At 34.3% G+C, this 19,344-nt stretch overlaps 2 protein-coding genes across 4 annotated transcripts in view; one reads left to right on the top strand and one right to left on the bottom strand.

Moving 5' to 3' along the window:
- The first annotated feature begins 781 nt into the window (after positions 1 to 781).
- Polr1F (RNA polymerase I subunit F) lies at positions 782 to 5,271 on the top strand. The gene is made up of 3 exons (XM_023159476.2): positions 782 to 1,069; positions 1,130 to 1,462; positions 4,456 to 5,271. The coding sequence occupies exons 1-3, from the start codon at positions 882 to 884 to the stop codon at positions 5,156 to 5,158; spliced, it is 1,224 nt and encodes a 407-aa protein (XP_023015244.1). The 5' UTR covers positions 782 to 881; the 3' UTR covers positions 5,159 to 5,271.
- Positions 4,568 to 19,344, bottom strand: part of cyc (basic helix-loop-helix ARNT-like protein cyc) — a 77,589-nt gene continuing 62,812 nt past the window's right edge. For 2 of the 3 annotated variants that reach the window (XM_074176338.1, XM_074176337.1), the window contains exons 8-13: positions 17,568 to 17,814; positions 17,011 to 17,268; positions 14,767 to 14,837; positions 14,531 to 14,706; positions 13,556 to 13,688; positions 4,568 to 9,219 (exon numbers count right to left, since the gene is read on the bottom strand). In XM_074176338.1, the coding sequence (XP_074032439.1) occupies positions 9,032 to 9,219; positions 13,556 to 13,688; positions 14,531 to 14,706; positions 14,767 to 14,837; positions 17,011 to 17,268; positions 17,568 to 17,814 (1,073 nt within the window). In that variant the 3' untranslated portion in view covers positions 4,568 to 9,031. Of the gene's footprint in view, positions 9,220 to 13,555; positions 13,689 to 14,530; positions 14,707 to 14,766; positions 14,838 to 17,006; positions 17,269 to 17,567; positions 17,815 to 19,344 lie in introns of those variants that run through there. The other variant, XM_074176339.1, reaches the window with a different exon arrangement.

Raw genomic sequence — 19,344 nt, 5'->3', positions numbered from 1 at the left:
ATTATTTCTGTTACTAGAATAATTTTGAAATGGAAAATCTTTCTCATTGGTTGTTTTCCGTTTGATCAGTAATCTACCAAGGTTTTGATAACGTGCCTTCTGGGAAATCTAGAAAAATCATTATACCATCGTCAGTGTTAGCAGGAATTTTTATATATCTTTGATACAGTCTTTTCAACATTCCATAACTAAATGACTAACAGTATTTCTATCAACATTGGAAAAATGTCTACAATTTCTACTAAGATTTTTATTTGTTACGACCAGTTTCGGTTCAGTAAACGAATAAACTCAAGTTTACGTGAGAATGATGGCAAACCATTTTCAAATAAACTCAAGTTTATGTGAGAATGATGGTTTAATATACCAAAACCAGTCGTAACAAACACAAAAATTATTTTCTCTATCCTATATTTAATATAACAGTTGATATTTGGAGAGTCACTGCAATAACATTTCGGATATTACATAACTTTCTAGAAAATCCAAAAATAGGTCAGGAATTAAAAATAATTTTAGGATCAGTAAAGCGAATATCTTCATTTGTTTTGCAAGTGACAGTTCAACTGCAAGAACCATACTAGTCAATACATAAATAATATATGAATACAGTATTTGTAATTATGAATAATTGTTGTGACGCAAGGTGACGCTAGTTGATACTAGCGTCACCTTGCGGCAATAGTCATCACGAATTGTTTCAGTGTCACATGTAAAGCTGGCAAATTCCTCTTAGAGAAAAGGCCATAATGATGAAAATATTAACAAAGAAATCAGAAGATAACCTAAACCAACGTTGCGAATAAGGTTAAAATTATATTATATTTATTTTAATTGTAGACATGATAAATTTTTATGATTTCAATAAATAAATAATTATAATGGGTAAATATAAAATTTCTATTAGTTTTGATACAAAATTTTTGAATAGTTTGGTACACACTGAAAAGTCTAGAGTGGAAATTCAGAGAAGAAAACATCATTTGGCACTTCATCCTATCCACTTTAATAATCTCAATGAATCAATAAAGGAATTATTGAATGAAGGTGTAGCAAAATACAGTAATGAGTAAGTGGTCACAGGAACCTGAGTTTTCCCAGTAATAATCTCATATTTCTTTACTTTTAGCTTGAATGGTATACTACTGGGTTATCGGAATATCAAGCTCTTGGGTGGAGGAGGTATGTTTCACGATGACACTTGTTACACTCACTGCGATGTTGAAGCAGATTTTTTCGTTTTCAAACCAGAAATCGATGAAGAAATGAAAGGAGTTGTTATAAGGAAAAGCAAAGATCACGTTGGCTTGTTAGTGTATAACACTTTCAATGTTTCTATTCCAGCGCCACGTGATCAAGATGACTGGTTAGGAAAGAGTGTACAAATTGGATATGAAGTTTTATTCAAAATTGTCCATTTCAGCTTTACTTCATATCTGCCATATTTGAAAGGAGAACTGATGTAAGTGTTAAACAGTTTGTTATGTACTTTAATAATTATATAGCACAAAATGTACAAAATGAGCTTGCACTAGTTTTTGAAAAGAAATTCTAAGACGTATTTTTGTCCAGTGATCCAGAGTCAAAACTTGGCATTCCAGTCTACATTCGGAGATACTGACACTCAAAAGATAAGAGTTTCAAAACTCATATCTGGTAATAAAAACTTGTGAAATGATCCTATTCACAATTATATACTGTTGACCTTAATTCATCTATTTTGAATGTTTTCAGAAAATGAAAAACTATTTGGGGAAACATGTTCTAGATGATATTGTCACATCATTGGAATTTTTGTTACTATTTGTTGGCAATATCTTGAAAAGTCTGGAAATGGAAATTATGTTGCCAAAGTACTAACGTTTTTGAAAGAAGACGAAAAGGTCATTTCACTTTTAAGCTTCCATTCTAATTAATCAATATGTAATGGACATAATAAACATGGGATCAGTTGTGGAAGGCACATTCTAATTGGCAAAAAAGAAGATTGATTCCTTATGGCGATATAAATTTGACAAAATCCTATTCGAACTTTGGTTATCCGCGTTGGGTAACCGTAGACTATGGAGGCCGATAACCAAAGTTTGAATTTCATTTCTAGCCGTGAAAGTTCACTTCAACATAGAAATATTTTATGAAAATCAGTATTTCATATCAAATGTGATATATGTTTGAAGCATTAAAATTTTTGCTCAAATCTTATTAAATGTATGATAGAACTGACTGACAAGCTTCAATGTGTATAGCAAAACACAAGTCATGGTTTCATAAACTTTCAAGTGGAAATTTCTCATTGAAGTGTGTTTTTTGTACTTTATTAAATGTGAACGAAACTTGCATTCAATATTGAATTTCTAAAATTTTATTATTATTATTACTTATTTTTCAATTTAGTTTTGAACCATCTTTGGGTAGAATACTTGAATAATATTTTTATTGAATCAGAGGTTAAAAAACTATGTAGTTTATTGGGCCCAATACTCTTCATTATATTTACAAATGACATAAACATGGTGGTAAATTCAAATTCCGCTCACATAATTAATTATGCTGATGATACTAACCTATTGTTGACAGGTGCAAACTTACCACAAATAATAAAACATGGTAGTATTGTAATAGAAAGGACGAAACACTTTTTTCTGGAAAATAAATTGATTTTAAATGATGAAAAAACAGATTGCATCATGTTCAAAATTGATAACAGCATGGAGACACCACTTTCTTTGGGTATCCTTAAGAAAGTTTTATCTTACTTCTCCAATAGAGCATGAAAAATACAAAACGTTAAAAAAACAGATAAAAACAGACATCTCTAAAAACTCTTTAAGAATACTTGTCGATCATTTATAGGTATTTCTTTCAGGTACGATTTGGAATAAAGAGTCTATCTAAAATAACTACGCTTCCCTATGTATGTTGAATTATGCAGAAATCGATTATAATAATAATAATAATATTTATTCACCATTTGTGATACATAGCGTATATATGGTAGGTCAATGATTCAATCTCAATCTGTTTGTCAAACATTCAATTAAAGTTTTTCATATTTTGTATAATGTAATATACTTCCAGAATCTATATAATTTTTTTTTCTGGAAAAGCCTTTGATGATTCTCATTATTTTGTTTTTCCAATTTTATTCATACTACATATAAGGTTTTGTCTCTGAACGGAATTGGTAGAATAACCATAATCAATACCATTGATAGTAACATTGATCGTTTTAACAATTTCAACAAAGTAATTCAAGTTCTCCCACTACTGCGTTCATAAAATAAAATTCCATTGACAGAGTCGGAATGAAAAGTATCAACTAGAATATGAATCAAAGAGCATAAACATGACGGAAATAATGATTTCAATATCAGTATTGCACCAAAAAACATTTCTGTAATACCGGTATGAATCTAAAATTCTAGGTGTCTGTATCAAAAATGCCATATATCAAGTAATATATATAAAATCTAGAAAGGTTAATGCAGTCAAGCTGCTGGAAAATAATTCCATGAAAATAAAAAAATGAATAGATAAGTACTTTTCTAATAATTCCCACATTGATTTCAATTTAAGAGCCACCGGTAGACAGCTGTTTCAGCCTATTGGGCATCGTCAGTACCGAGCAGGCGGTCCTCGATTGAAGACAAAATGAGAAAAACCAAGAAAGTACTTGATAGAAATAGCTGCGTAAACGCAAGCGAAACATTAGTGAAACCACCTATTGGTGTGACACCCAAGTCAACTTGCCAAGTTTTTATGTCAGTGTTGGTGGTTTGACCAATCAACCGACAACTGCGGTAGCAGAAACTTGGGAAGTTAACCTGAAATGCCATCGGAAAACGAATCCACATGTTTCTAGAAACATGTGGATTCTAAAAATCTAGAAACCTTTCTAGATTTCATATCATTTCTAGAAACATGTGGATTCGTTTTCCGATGGCATTTAAGGTTAGCTTCCCAAATTTCTGCTACCGCAGTTGTCGGTTGATTGGTCAAACCACCAACACTGACATAAAAACTTGGCAAGTTGAAATCAATGTGGGAATTATTAGAAAAGTACTTATCTATTCATTTCATTATCTATCTATTTCATTCATATATATATATATATATATATATATATATATATATATATATATATATATATATATATATATATATATTGCATATTCAACGAGTGGCTTCGCGGAAGTCTATTACTCCAAATTCAATATGGTGGCACTATGACGCCATCTATGGAAATATTTGAATAGAATTTTCCAAATTGAAAACTAATTAATACAGTTTATTGTATGATTTTCACTATAAAGAGTTTTACAAAAACCGCAATACGTTTTAAGTTTATATATATATATATATATATATATATATATATATATATATATATATAAATGTGCGCAAGAGACTACAATATTTATATGCGTCTTCAGTTACAACATTATTTTGTTTCAGATCCATATTAACTGAAGTTGATAGTTGCATAAGCAACGAAACTACTACTAACAGTAAGCAGAAGAAAAATAATAAGAAAATCAACTTCAGTGGTGACTCTTTTTCCGAAGAATTATCAATCAGAGAGTCGGAGAGCCATGAAGTGTCCCCAAAGAAAAAGAAATCAAAAAAGAACAAGAGTTTTGAAAGTGATATGGAAATCAGTGTAATAGAAAGTGAATTAAAAAATATTGGAGGTGTATCTTTGAGTCCCAGCAAAAAGAAGAAAAAAAGGACTAAAAAGTGTTTAGATGCTTCAAAATTAGTCAGTGATTCAGAAAACTTTCTTGAAGTTTCTCCAAAGAAAAAGAAATCAAAAAAGAACAAGAGTTTTGAAAGTGAAATGGAAGTCAATGTAATAGAAAGTGAATTAAAAGCTATCGAAGGTGTATCTTTGAGCCCCAGCAAAAAGAAGGAAAAAAGGACTAAAAAGGTTAAGTTAGAGCCTTCGGAATCGGTCAGTGATTCAGAAAATATTCTTGAAGTTTCCGAAAATAAGAACTCCAAGAAAAGAAAAGACTCTGTGAGAGAAAACTTGGAATTGGTTGGTGATTTGGAAAATTCATTTGATGTTTCTGAGAGCATAAAAACCAAAAAGCGAAAGCTCTCCATTGGTGACACCGAAGAGACTCCAAAGAGAAAAAAGAAGAAACATTCTCTTTGATATGTTGTGACTTGATATTTTTGATAATTGACATATATATGAATTGGTTTTTAAGCAAGTAATTTCAAGATGTAGATCATCAAGAATCAGAAATAGAAACACCTGTAAATGCTGATGCCTCTTTGTTCATTTTCTCTTCAATGAACATTGTTATCTCTCTGCTCAATATTTTGTTAGGCCAGAACAAATATGGCGAAATTTTTTCATATTAACTCTCTTTAACACTTACACTTTATACAACAAAAAATGGTCGACTTAATACTTTATAATAATAAACAGGTTGTCAATTCTCCTGTATGAACCTGTATAAAGATGAATTGAGTTTGTAAAATGTAAATAAATAAAAATTTGTTGATAGTGCAAAAATTATCTCCTCTTTTTTATATCAAACAAAACCAAAGTTTTGACTAAGATGGAAAGTGAAACCAATTCAGACACATAAGTGGTCCTTCGAGCCGGATTCACTAGTCCTATGATATACGTCAAGTGTAGTTCTTTGCGGCTATTCACGAGATATTCAAGAACATCTTTGAGTAAAATATGTTGAAGTAGATCGTACAACTCCCCTTGTCTCCGCAGGCCTATCATAATTTCGTACATGGCGTACAAGTACATTCTGAATGTCCATTAGTTATTCTTCAAATGTAAATTGTAGGCCCACTGAATATCCCTTAGATTTTCGTCAAATATAACTATGTTAACTGGAGAGTCTGATTCTAATACAATCAGAAAAACAATGAAGGATGTATTATGTATTTCATTTATTTACATAAAAATATTGTACAATCTATGAATCACAGCACCATTGATAAAATATAGTTTTGCAACGTAATACATCATTATAGACGATAACAGAGGTAACATTATTGTTTTTTCTAAATAAAACAACACTCATACATGTGAGGAGTAACTAGTTTATATCATCATGATCAAACCTTTGGAACTTTGAATAAAAACTATTTTGTTTTGTGTTTATTGAACACGCATTGTTGCGTCGCCATAAATTCCATCACAACGCTTCTTAACTTTATATTTAAGCAACAATAGACATGATTCTGACAAGTATAATCGAGGCGAACTGTCAAATGTATTTAACCTTTCAGTAATTGCGCAAAATTTTATGATACCGGTTGGTTCCAGTATCAATCATCTAGGTGAAAACGCAATATTAATTTTTGATATAATCAAATTCTCACAAATTGAGATGAGTACTACTTTGAATTTTGGAATTGAAACTATCGGTTACAAAAGAAATAACAGTATTTAAATTTACACTGATCAACACTTGTAAATCATTTTCAGAGCAGAATATTCACGTGGCTACATTTCACATATTTTCATTTTTATATTCTTATCTATTGAAAACAATTTTCTCACACAAACAAAAATACTATTTCTGAGAGCCAGTACCACACCTGCCTCTCAGGATTTTTTTTTCTGGTGTGGGAAAAAAGTGTTTTCAATCTATTGATTTTTTCTGTGATTCACTACTTTCCGGATTCACTTCTTTATGATCAGATTCTACAGTTAGAGCGACATGTAGCAATTGTAATTCGAATGTCAGCATAAGGATTGGTTTTTATGGGTGGGTAGAGGCGACTTTTGCTTTAGAATGTATTAACAGTTTGTAGCCACATGTCGATTTACTTGGTTCTCACGTGAGTTTTCATTTATAGCTTCATCCTTCCGCAAAAATACAACTAAGATGTATGGCTGGAAAATAACGGGACTGGTATTCTTTGAGACAAACAGTGCGAGCCTTAAAGACAAAACTATATTGCTGAGACGCCCCCCACGTTCGTTGAAAAAATTTCAGATGTTTTATTTGAGCAACGTGTTAACATGAAATTTCTGTGTTGGAACATCCACTCCACTCGCCAGATCTACCTTCATATGATATATTTTATGTTCATGAAAGTTAAGCAAGCATTGAAAAGAACCAGGTTTGATGGAGTAGAAGTTGTGAAGGAAATAGAGACTATGAATGTGCTTCCAGAAAATGACTTGAGCACTGTTTTTAACTGTGGAAAATTCTAATAGAAAAGTATATAATACTGTGTGGTCCACTAAGTGTGCAACAAAAGGGAATATTTTTTATTATCGATTTCTCAGAAAATTTTATTCTTGAAAAAAGTTGGTGCATGTTCCATAACTATACCAAGTGTACCTGAAATGGCTTTATGACAAACAGCATTCAGAATAGGCAAAAAAATATAAAGTTCGTTCAAGAGTAAAGTACCCTTATTTCAAAAAATATAGAAATATGTTGAAGAGAAAAGTTGCATAGAATTAAAAGTTATGTTCAGATACGAAGGCAAGTTTTAAGAAGCCACACTATCAAACTACAGTATTGTTTTAGGGCGTATGTGTTTTTTGTTCATGGCTATCCACGATAGATTTTGAATTGTTTTTTAATATCTATTCTAGTTGAGGCATTGTTGTCAGAATAAAAGAAATGTTATACCGTTATTGACAGTTTATTCATATGAACATTTAGTGAGTAAAGTATTTGCCTCGTTTAAAAGAGTATTTGTTTTATTCTAGAGTTCTGTTAAATATCGTTGCAACAAACATGAAATTGACGGTCACTTAAAAAAAATAAAAATCCAAATAAATTTTACAAATACACTTTGATTTGATGAAAAATATTCCAAACTTATTTGATTGTGGCTACTTCAAATACATATTAAATGCAGATAGTAAAAGTATGTATCATACGGGGGTAATTCAAAATTTTCCATAAGAAAAAAAATTCGAATAGCAGGCCATGACTTCTATTCTGAACATAACTTTTAATTCTAAACAACTTTTCTCTTCAACATATTTCTATATTTTTTTAAATAAAGGTGCTTTACGAATTTTATATTTTTTTGGCCTATCCTGTATGGTATTTGTCATAAAGCCATTTCAGGTACACCTGGTATTGTTTTGGAACATGCACTTTTGTCAAGAATAAAATTTTCTGAGAAATCGATAATAAAAAAGTTTCCCATTTGTCGCAGACTTAGTGGACCACACTGTATAATGGAAGGGGTTCAGTGAAGGGGATACATTGAAAGTTTTAAAGGAAAAAATTAAAAGAAGTCACAGCAAAAATCCTGTTATTTTATAGCCAAAGCTCGTATTATCACTTTCAGAGAAGTCAAAAATGCGATAATATGCATAAACGTTTGTTTTTGAACAACCAGATAAAGAAACCTGAAACAATTAGCTGGCCCACTGTAATAAATTAACAATTTTCAAAAAATATGAAAATAAATTTCAATGATCTTTCAGAGATGTTATCCATTACTGGACACCCGCCTATAGTATTCAAAATTTTAGAGGTCAGATTGGTCAGTTTTTAACCGAAATTGACAAGTATAATAGTTACTTATTGGATTAAAATGGATTATTGTGAGTCATCTCAACTTGTAATAAATTAATTTAACAACATGGAAAATTTATAACTATTATTCACTTCACTAATATTCAGATAACTTCTTGAGTAAATTCTTCACAATGAAGTCATTTTTTGATACCAAAAAATCTTGACGATGTTTTTCGTTCTGCCAACCAAAAAAATAGAGAAAACATTTAGAACAGGAAGTGAAAAAGTTTGCTTAAAATTGACATTAACACATTCCAAAATGAATATGCTTTTCCGAACATCTCGACTACCCCCATCTTGTATGTGGCGAAATGATTTCACAATACACTATTCGTCATCCTGATAATTATCTGCTCTAAACTTGTAGACCCCGTTTACAGTTATTTCAGTTTGTGGACATTCAAAATCAGATATTTTATCTAATCAATAATTATGACACTATATAGTATCGAACACCAATATGGTAACAGATAATTCGACTAGATCATATCTGCTCATTCAGGTCAAGGCAATGGCCATGGTAGGCCAGAAAAATCTACAGGTCCTCCTAGACCAGCATCTGCTTCCAGCAAACTCATGATGACTGCCATGGCGGCTTCGTCATTACCGTCCATTGATTGGCCTGCAGCAGATGGTTCGGTATGGACGGGATCCTCCATTATGTCCATTATACCTTCGTCAGAATTACCGCCTGAAATAATAATATATCTTTAATTGCGTCAAAGTCGAGTAGGGTAATTTATTGAACATTTTAAATACAATGTCAATTTGTGAAAAGTAAGGCAGTGTTGGAATATGTTCAACGTTTTTTTTTCGCCTTAAGCGAAGCTTCCACAAACTCTGTAACAAACAGTGAATACTCAGCTCCAAAGAAACAAACATGGATATCCGACCTTTCAACATCCACATGTCACCGGTCTCAATAATTGTAAAAAATATTCTTTCATTCTTCAGAGAGTATTTAGTGACACTAGACTTTTCAGGTTTGTGAAAACGGATACGTTTTAGAGTGAACTTGCTTTAATTTTTTATTTTGTCTGAGCAATATACTTTTTGTTAACTTCCTCTCAGTTCATTTCTAGTATTCCTGGAAGATATCGAGATAATGTATTATTCAAGCATAGTAGATAAGCCTATCCAACAACCACGACGAAGGTTCCATTCAAAACAACTCATTATTCACTTTTATACAGGGCTATTCAAATTCGTTTCTGTACATGGGGATATCATAAACGATAAGAGATAGACTGTCGGTTATATTGTGGCAAAATTGTGTATTTTAGAGACCTATTCAATGATGTAAACAAATAGAATAAAGTTCTTTAAACCAAAAAATCCCAAATCTGTCCACATTTTGCTATTGGCACTTGATGTGGGCTCCCAGACTATATCCATGAATCTTTTATACAGGATGTCATCTGACTTGGGCCACCCCATCTTTGAATGTTTAAATACGGACCTGTATTTTTTTATAGTTTTTGGATCGTAGACGTTCACTTCATACTGAGAAATTAAATTCAATTTTATATTTCGGGATGTTTCGGTAATATTCGATTATAATTGTGTGAATTATTCCCTTTTGAATTACGGCCCAGGAAATTGGTTGACTGAGTTGAATAAAAACATAATAGCAACTTTCACGTCTCCCTATGTATCGAAGAGTTTTTCGAGAGTTTTTTTTTCATTTTTAGGTACCTATTCATATTTTTCCATTGCTCTGAGCGTTTTCTACAATGAATTTCGAATCAGAAAACCTTTTATGATTATTTGAAACATATCTATATCAAAAATATATTATATGTGTTTTAATAAGCAGAAAAAGAAATGATAGCAATAATAACATCCGAAACGAACTCTATAATTGTAATGAAAATTGAAATGAAGATTTTTATATAGGTACCCAAAAAATTATTGGCGCAAGAAATGTTCGAATTGGAGTCCTTCCATTTCAAGACATTTTTTAAACTCGGTTTTTCATATTATTCATTGCCCTTAATACACTTATTTGCTGCATTGTTGCGAAATCATTCATAATCCTCAATCTCGAGTCTTCCATATTGTCTATCTCTCTACCAGCATAAATCCTATTTTTCAATATCCCCCATAGAAAATAGTCCAAAATAGAAACATCTGGTGATCTTGCAGACCATCTCATTGTCCCATTATTTGTCTCGAAATGGAAGGATTTCAATTCGAACATTAATTGCACAATTAATTTTTTAGTGTATATAAATTACTTCATTTCAATTTTCATAATAATTATAGTGTTCGTTTCGGATGTTATTATTGCTATCATTTTTTTCTGCTCATCAAAACACATATAATATATTTTTGTTGTAGATATGTTTCAGATAATCATAAAAGGTTTTCTTATTCGAAGTTCATTGTAGAAAACGCTCAGAGCAATGGAAAAAATAAGAATAGGGACCTAAAAATGAAAAAAAAAACTCTCGAAAAACTCTTCGATACATAGGGAGACGTAAAAGTTGCTATTGTGTTTTTATTCAACTCAGTCAACCAATTTCCAGGGCCGTAATTTAAAAGGGAATAATTAACACAATTATAATCGAATATTACCGGAACATCCCGAAATATAAAATTTAATTTAATTTCTCAGTATGAAGTGAACGTCTACGATCCAAAAACTACAACATGAAATACATCATCAAATACATCATTTCTCACGGAATCAGTGATTCTCTCGGAGGAATCAGTCCAGTCATCACCCGAAGACGATTGTAGATACCAACAATCGAAACGTCGTGAACTAACGTGACTTGGAATCTCTACACTTTTTATTTTTTTATTATTTTCTTTTTTCATTCCTTCAATTTTTATTTATTCAATTATTATATTTTTACTTGTAGGTTATTTCACTATCATTTCATTTCAGGTTTATTGTTGCTTAATATAATTGTTATTTTCAACTATTCTTTTTTAATTATTCTTTTTTACTTGTTTCAGGGATTTCAAATCATTTTATATAGTAGACAATGGAAGTCCGAACTAGTGAAATTCATGAAATACAGGTCCGTATTTGAAAATTTGAAAATGGGGGTGGCCCAAGTCAGATGACACCCTGTATAAAAGATTCATGGATATATTCTGAGAGCCCACATTAAGTGCCAATAGCAAAATGTAAATACATTTTCAATGTCTGTGATTAAAGAAGATATAGGCAAAAAAATAATTTGGGATTTTTTTGTTTTTCCTGTATATCTCCAGAACCAAAAGAGCTATATTCGATCTCTTTACATCATTGAATAGGTCATTAAAATACGCAACATTGCCATAATTTAACCGACACTATCTCTTATCGTTTACGAGAACCCCATGTACAGAAACGAATTTGAATAGCTCTGTATATGTGGACTACTCCTTTAAAATCAGTAGAAAATTTCACAAGAATTTTCCTGCTGACTTGTACTCAAGATTGATATATAACTAAGTGAAAGTTAACCACGTAAGTTATAAATAAGCGAAGTTTATGCTTAAGAATTAATAACTCATCTCTTGTTGAGGCTAACTTGTTTGATGAAACGCGCATCAAACAGAGTATTATGGTTCTGGTGTGTAAAAGCGATGTTCTGTTTATCCTAAGTCAGAAGTTCTATTTACTCTTCCAGCAATATGATAGTTAGGAATATGATTCACTATCATCTGGTTTACTTTTCAATATTTGTTGTTTATTCAAATAACTAATAAAGAGGTGGTCAATTCTCTAAATAATCAAAGGCACGTGCACACTATGCCAGTTGGCAAAGCCGAAATGAGGTAGACGCGACCGTTGGCACGTGCCAATAAGTAAGCCGTGTGACAATGAAAATCGCTCAAGCGTCGACCTTTGTAAAACGTATCCAATGAGAACGGAGAGTGTGGACGTTCCAACCACTGGCAATGAAATTATTTGTTTCGACATCTTGAACGAAAGATAGGAATCCCCCATTGCAAGATTTCGCAAAGTAACTGCCAGGCGTTCATAGACTGAAATAGCTCTTCTGAATGACGTATCTTTCTTCTTGATATTTATGGTCATCAAACTTGGAAGGACTTGAAAAACAATACTTCTTATTCTGAGATAGTTTTTGAAACCACATCGAGATCTGTACTCAAGATTCAATTCGTCCATATCGTCTGTAAATGTAGGGAGGGTGAGTGTAGGCCACGTGTGACCCATTGTACATCCTCCCGAGGAGTTGTCCTCCTAGGTCATTGTCCATCCTGTCCTTTCCAGGAAGGTGGACAGATCACCTGCATAGGGGTGTGTTCACTAGCCCCATATTGTGGAGGTGTTTCCTTAGTTGATAGTGGCCAGTCAGAAATCCTACTGTTAAGCGTAGATTTTTCCTGGTCATCGCTAAATATTTCTTCGGCGCCAGCTTCCCAGGGTCGCCCAGGGTGATCCTAGCAAGATTGCATCCTTTGATTTCATCCCATCTCTTTAGGGAATGAGCATGGATGTGACGTTTAGCTAGTTTCGCAATTGTCGAAGTCATCAGTCCGTAGGTGCCACTGAGTTTTAAAATTCTTAGTCCAGCCGCTTCCTTGGCTGAAGAGTGGGCAATGCAATTACCTTTACTCCTCCCGTGCCCTTTAATCCACCTCAGGATAATGTTATTATCTACCGAGGCTTTGGCTAAATCTTGGTGGCACTCTAGTACTAGACCACAGGTAATACGTTGTCTGTTTAAGGCTAATAGGGCTTGTCTTCAGTGCAGATATTTATGTTTTTGTGATCCACATCCTGAGCCTTCTTTGTCGTCCAAAAGTGATTGCTCAATTGAGTCACGAGTTCCATATTGTGCTCTACTTTGAAGGCTTGAACGTACCCAAAGCCGTCGTTTGGGCCATTATTTTTACCATTCTCGAGTATTATAACCTTGTCAGTGAACATTGTGCGACTAAACTAAATGAATATCGACACGTATGCTTACGTTTTTACAATCGCTGGCTTTGCCAACGGCAAATCGCGGCATAATGTGGATACGCCTTAACGTCCGCACCTAAGATTTGAAATTATTATTTACCTGGATCTGTCGCAACACTGGATAAAGACACATTATTCCTTATGTCGTGGAAATTCGACTGGGAAGAAAAGTCTGTGAGCAAAGGATTGTGCGTTTGACCGTCTGCTGACTGAATACTCGTAGAAATTTGTGACTGAAACAAAAAGGAAATTATAAAAGTTACTCTGAATTGTATAAGAAGGGCTGAACAGTTCGTAGCCTTACACACAGATGGCGTAACTAATATTGAATCCTTGTGATTTTTAGTTAACCCTAACCTTCAAAAGACATGTGTACAAATTTCACAGCTGTCGTACTATTAATTTGTGGAATAGAATATTTTGAGTGAAGCAACTTTTGTTAGCTTGAAGAAAATGAATGAAAATAAATTTTGTGTGTTAATGAAACATTGTTTTAAGCCAAGAATTGGCTTAATAAACATTTTTCGGACTATGCGACAGGAAAATCAACCGTTGAGAAGTGGTTTGCTAAGTTTCAACAAGGTGAGGCCTATTTTGAAGCTTAAGACAAAGACAGGCCAAAGACAATATAGTTGCTATGTTAGCCTATGAACTTTTCTGCCCATCATATATGACTGCATGTTCTTAATGGAAGAAGGAATTTGAAAAAGTATTATATGTGATTAAATTATACTTCTATATGATCTGGTGGTTTTTTCCAGCCTTCACATTTTTTTTAACTTAGGTAGTGGACACATACTTTGTGTGTGTCTACATGTTGCACTCAAGGACAGAGATATCAACAGAACTATGATCCTATGCGTCCGTATTTCAGGCAAAAATTTACCCTATTAATTTATGTGTGAAATACATAATATAAGTCTAATTTTGACAAAATATCTTGTAAAATCTTGCAATACTACCTGTATACGTTTGAATAATGTCCTCATAGGATGAAACTGCAATAACGTTAGTTACATGGCAAAAAACGTGGTAAGTTTTATTTCTCATTTTTCATAATAAAATAAAGTTTTACCTCTCCACTTGGCATCGGTAAAGACAGGGACGACTCGGGGTCTGGTCCTGGACTGCTCTCTGAAGAGGAATCGCCACCCCTGCGATGAGAGTCTATCACTTCCTCGGCTATTTGTTTTCCGATTTTACTCGCTTCCACGTGACTATTTATGAGGAGTTGAATGTCCTTGCCGTTAGCTGAAATGTCATTGAAAGTTGCAGGATTTATGTGCATTTGTTGAATGGGAGGAGTCTTACATTGAGTGAAAAAATCCAGATTTTCTCGAATCCTGTCGTGCCTACTGCTCTCAACAGTTTGAAAATCACTTCTGAAAATGAAAAGATTACCGAATTCAATCAAATTGTCAAACATGTCGAAAAACACGAAAATTTTAGTGTGTATTAATAACGCTATTAAATTGTGTGCAGAGGGACTGGAAGAATCCAACCTGATACACAAGTCAATAAAAATATTCTCGGAAGCTCTTGGCTCCTCCCGAGCAATGTCTAAATTGGTAGCAAATTGCCAAAAATGACTCTTCCCGATAGGAAGATTTAACAGATTGTCTCTGGTCTGGATTCCTGGCCATACTGGCCTGGAAGGAAATGAGGCTGCTGACTCCCTTGCAAAGGAGGGTGCTGCAAGTAGCTTTATCGGGCCAGAACCTGTCATTGGCATCGTTTTAGGCTTTGCCAAACAAAGATTGAACATCTGGACGGCAAGAAGATGTATGGACTTCCAGCAGAATCTTCCAGGATTGGCTCACTCCAAAGCGTTTATTCACCCTTCGAAGCTTGATACCATACAGTTGTTGGATTACAGTAGGGATGAACTACAATGTCTAACGGCCTTCTTACAGGTCACTGTCATTTAAATCATCATATGCAGAGACTCGGACTGTCGGAAGACAGTGTGTGTCGTCTTTGTTTGGAAAATGGTTTTTAGAGTTCGGCAGAGCCGTACTCTTACCATCTGACCTGAGAAACCAATCACCATACAAACTAATCGGTTTCGTTAAGAAGCTGGGATTATTTGGTCGAGTGTGAATAGGTGTGAGCCACAATAACCCTTGCGGGTTGCGGTGGAGGGTCGAATAGACCCACTCACTTTGGACCTAACCTAACCTAAGCTAATAACGGCAATACTATACATATAAACAATGTGTCAATGAATAAATCCCATTTATTATTATTATTATTATCATTACTGTTTTGTTGTCAAAGTCTCAAATGTAATCTAATTAACACTGGGAAAAACATAATAAATAAACAAGTAGATATATACTCGAGGTTCACGGTGTGAACATTGCTTGAACATATAATTTCTTAAGTAGGTATAAATACATTTACATTTGAATATATACAGATGTGGAAAATAAATATCGGAACATTCGATTCCCAAGGCATTCTGGTCGGGATCGACGATAGCAGTCGACCAGTTTAAAATTAGAGATTTGTTCGCGACGGAATACCAACTATTTTATTGAACCACTCTACGTTGATGTATTCCCACTCACGATGTGTATGTCTCTGCCAGACCGCACATCACACTAAAAACCAAAGCCTAAACACAACGTATTTATGATTCAACACCAGACAGCGCTGTTTCGGCCCACCATGAGTCTCATCAGTGGTACTAGGCTGAACCACAAATGCATTGCTGAACTTAATTGTCCTTGAAGTACAAGCCTAAATAAAGAAGCCAAAACGGACATTGTTTGGTCTTGGTACTTACTAAAAGCCATTGCAAATGCCAATATAATTGGAAAATGCACACGTTTAAAATGAATTGGCACATCTGTAGGAATTTGTTATATTAATATATTTTCACCTCGGAACTTGCCATTTGAACAACGTTCGACAACGTTTTTCATCAATTTTTCAATGACTAATCGTGTGCTGTTGCACAGCCATGATAGATTCAAATTACTGAGTGATCGAACTTTCAGTTGTAAATTATTCGGTGGCATGCCTGGCAAATCAAATGAGTTCAAAAAAACTCTGTTGGATAATTCACAACTTCGGTAGCACCGCAAACTGTATCTACGCTCGATGCATGAACTAATAGCGGACAAAAACTGTGTAGGGAGTGAGAGAAGGCTTATTGTGTGAGAGAGAAGTGACACCGGTAGAAGCCTGGCGGAAATAACGGATCTATAACTGAAATGACTATTAAAAATAGAATAGATAATAGAAGGGTGAAAATGGAGGGTAATATATATTTTTAATGTGACATCATTAAAATAAAAAAAAAGTTTATCTAAATAATAAAAAAAATATTTGACGTGGTGCACCTTTGTCACTTAGGGGTATGAAAAATAGATTAGAACTTATTCTCAAACCTATCGAATATACATATACTATTTCTCAGAAATCAATCAAGCCACTTACCAGGAGTATGACAACTAACACTGTGACACGATAATTTTATACATATTGCGTCAATATTATCAAGTACTACGAAGTTTCGAGTTACAAGAAAAATTGACGAGGCGTACTTACAAAACGAGATTATTTTTGGAAATAATATTTTCAATTTCTTTGGTCCACGGATTCTTGAAAGATTTCCATTCGCTCTGCAACTTTATGAATCCCCCGCTCTTCGTCCTGAATCTGTAAACGCCAGTCGTAACAGGATCAATACTTTGAAGCGCGACTTTGTGACACTCTGCCACAGCTTGGATATCGTCATGGTGGAAGTACTCATACATGCTGGTACCAAGAAGCTCCTGGGGAAGGAATCCGAGGACTAGGGTTGACCTGGAATAACATTCTGCTGAAGAAACAAAGAAAATTTGGGTACGGCAAAATTGAATAGGCCTTTCATTATTTTTCAACTCATTCTAGGAATCGCACGTTAAAAGCTAAGACCTCGCACAAGTTTCGACTTCTGAGAGTTGAGTTTCGTAGAGGGGCAACAGCGAGAAGGTAGAAAAACAGATCTCCGGGGTTTTCGTAACTGTATCCATGAGTATTTCTTAGCGCGATGGATAATTTATTATTATCACTAATTTGTGATTACTGCGAAACGATTATTATTAGGTATTGTATTCTCTCACCTTTGGTCGATGAATAAAAATTTGCCATCAAGAGCATGCCTCGATATGAACTGAATCTGTCTGACATTAGGTCTGCCCTGTGAGTAGGCCGCAACTGTAGAAATGTGCGGTAGTATTCTTCCTATCGCCACTAAGCAAGATAAGTTGCAAGATTCTCCGTCACCCTCTTCACTTTCTTCTAACCCTATTTTGGCCGGTGCCCAAGATTTCAGGTAACCCGTACATTGTATGACATTGTATATTTTATCTGGAATATTAAGGTAATTAATAAAATGAACGTTTTCATCATCGCTACCCCTTAATAACAATAACAAATATTCAAAAATTCAGTAGCAAGTGGCAAGCGTTGAGAAATCGATAAAATAACGCTCTTCTACACAACCTTATGACAGGATCACCTGCAGAAACTAGTTACAAGAGAAAAAAAAGTAAAATCTGACCCAAATGAGTAAAAAATCACAATCCCCACATGACAATAAGAATTCAAACATCAGTTAAAAACTAATAATCAATTGTTGAAGACCCATCTAAAGAAAGGCCTATGATCCATTTTTGAATCAAAAACTGTTTACCCGTTTTTCCTGCTGAAATAAAATGACCCCATTTTTTGTAGTCCATTTAATGTTGAATACACGAAATTGTTTTTGTTTTCTTCATTAGTTAAACTTTGAATAATTTTCCTATACCCTATATATCATATATATGTGGACGGACACATCAGGAGGGTAACATTATATGCATCCCCTCTGAATAACCACCAGTATGCTTATCAAATCGGCAAATAGACAGATTTAGCATTGAATAACCTCGTTGAGAAACTCTCCCAATCCCTTGACAACAAGGAGATTGCGGTTGCTGTATTTCTTGATATTGAAGGAGCATTTAACAATGCACTACCTAAATATATAGGATTGTCTCTGGATAGGAAGGGTATAGAATTGACCATAACTGGCTGGATCTATGCCATGTTAGTGAAGAGAACTGCAACTACAACTCTTCAAGGCGAGGCCATTAGGTTCAGGGTCACCAAGGGCTGCCCTCAAGGTGGGGTACTATCTCCCTTTCTGTGGTAGCTCCTGATGGATAGACTGCTAGATGCCCTCGACAGAAGAAAATTGATCTGCAAGCTTATGCAGATGACCTTGTCATCCTGGCAAGGCCCACGTCGGGAAAGTAGCTTGTAATATCATCCAAAGCATGTTGGACGTTGTTCACAGTTGGTGCCTGAGGGAGCAGATGTCTGTCAACCCCAGCAAAACTGTGTTAATCCCCTTTACCAAGAGGAGAAAATTGGACAATCAAACGCAACTTTCCCTCAATGGTGAGTTCATTCCATTTGGAACGGAGGTGAAATATCTTGGCATTGCCCTTGATAAAAAACTCACCTGGAACGCTCACTTGAAAAAAGTTTTACACAAAGCCAGATTGTCTCTATGGACATGTAGAAGGATTTGTGATAAAACTTGGCGTTTAGGTCCCAAACAAATCCATTGGATTTATGTGATGATTGTCAGACCAATGATCACTTATGGTGCAATTGCCTGGTGACCGAAGGCTTTACAAAAAACGGCCCAAGCGAAGTTCTCTGGCTTACAGAGACAGGTTTGTCTGGCTCTCAGTGGTGCCATAAGTACCACACCGTCAGCGGCCATGGAGATCCTCCTAGATCTACCTCCTCTCTACATTTTTCTGGAGAGAGAGGCTAGATGGACTGCATACAGACTTGTGCACTTTGCCAATGGCACAAATCAATTTAATGCAGAGTGCAACATACTGT

This window comes from Leptinotarsa decemlineata, unplaced genomic scaffold, assembly GCF_025532065.1.
Source record: "Leptinotarsa decemlineata unplaced genomic scaffold, Ldec_3_MD MMD2_tig00001719_RagTag_RagTag, whole genome shotgun sequence".
In the NCBI taxonomy this organism is placed as follows: Eukaryota; Metazoa; Arthropoda; class Insecta; order Coleoptera; family Chrysomelidae; genus Leptinotarsa; species Leptinotarsa decemlineata.
The sequence above is the reverse complement of the archived record's forward strand: the minus strand, read 5'-3'. Positions and strand labels throughout refer to the sequence as shown.

Bases quoted from the DNA above. Each gene is read 5' to 3' on its own strand.
- Polr1F (XM_023159476.2), top strand. From the start codon at position 882: ATGGGTAAATATAAAATTTCTATTAGTTTTGATACAAAATTTTTGAAT. The intron at 1,070-1,129 runs GTAAGTGGTCAC...CTTTACTTTTAG, and splicing joins GTAGCAAAATACAGTAATGA to CTTGAATGGTATACTACTGG. The intron at 1,463-4,455 runs GTAAGTGTTAAA...ATTTTGTTTCAG, and splicing joins TATTTGAAAGGAGAACTGAT to ATCCATATTAACTGAAGTTG.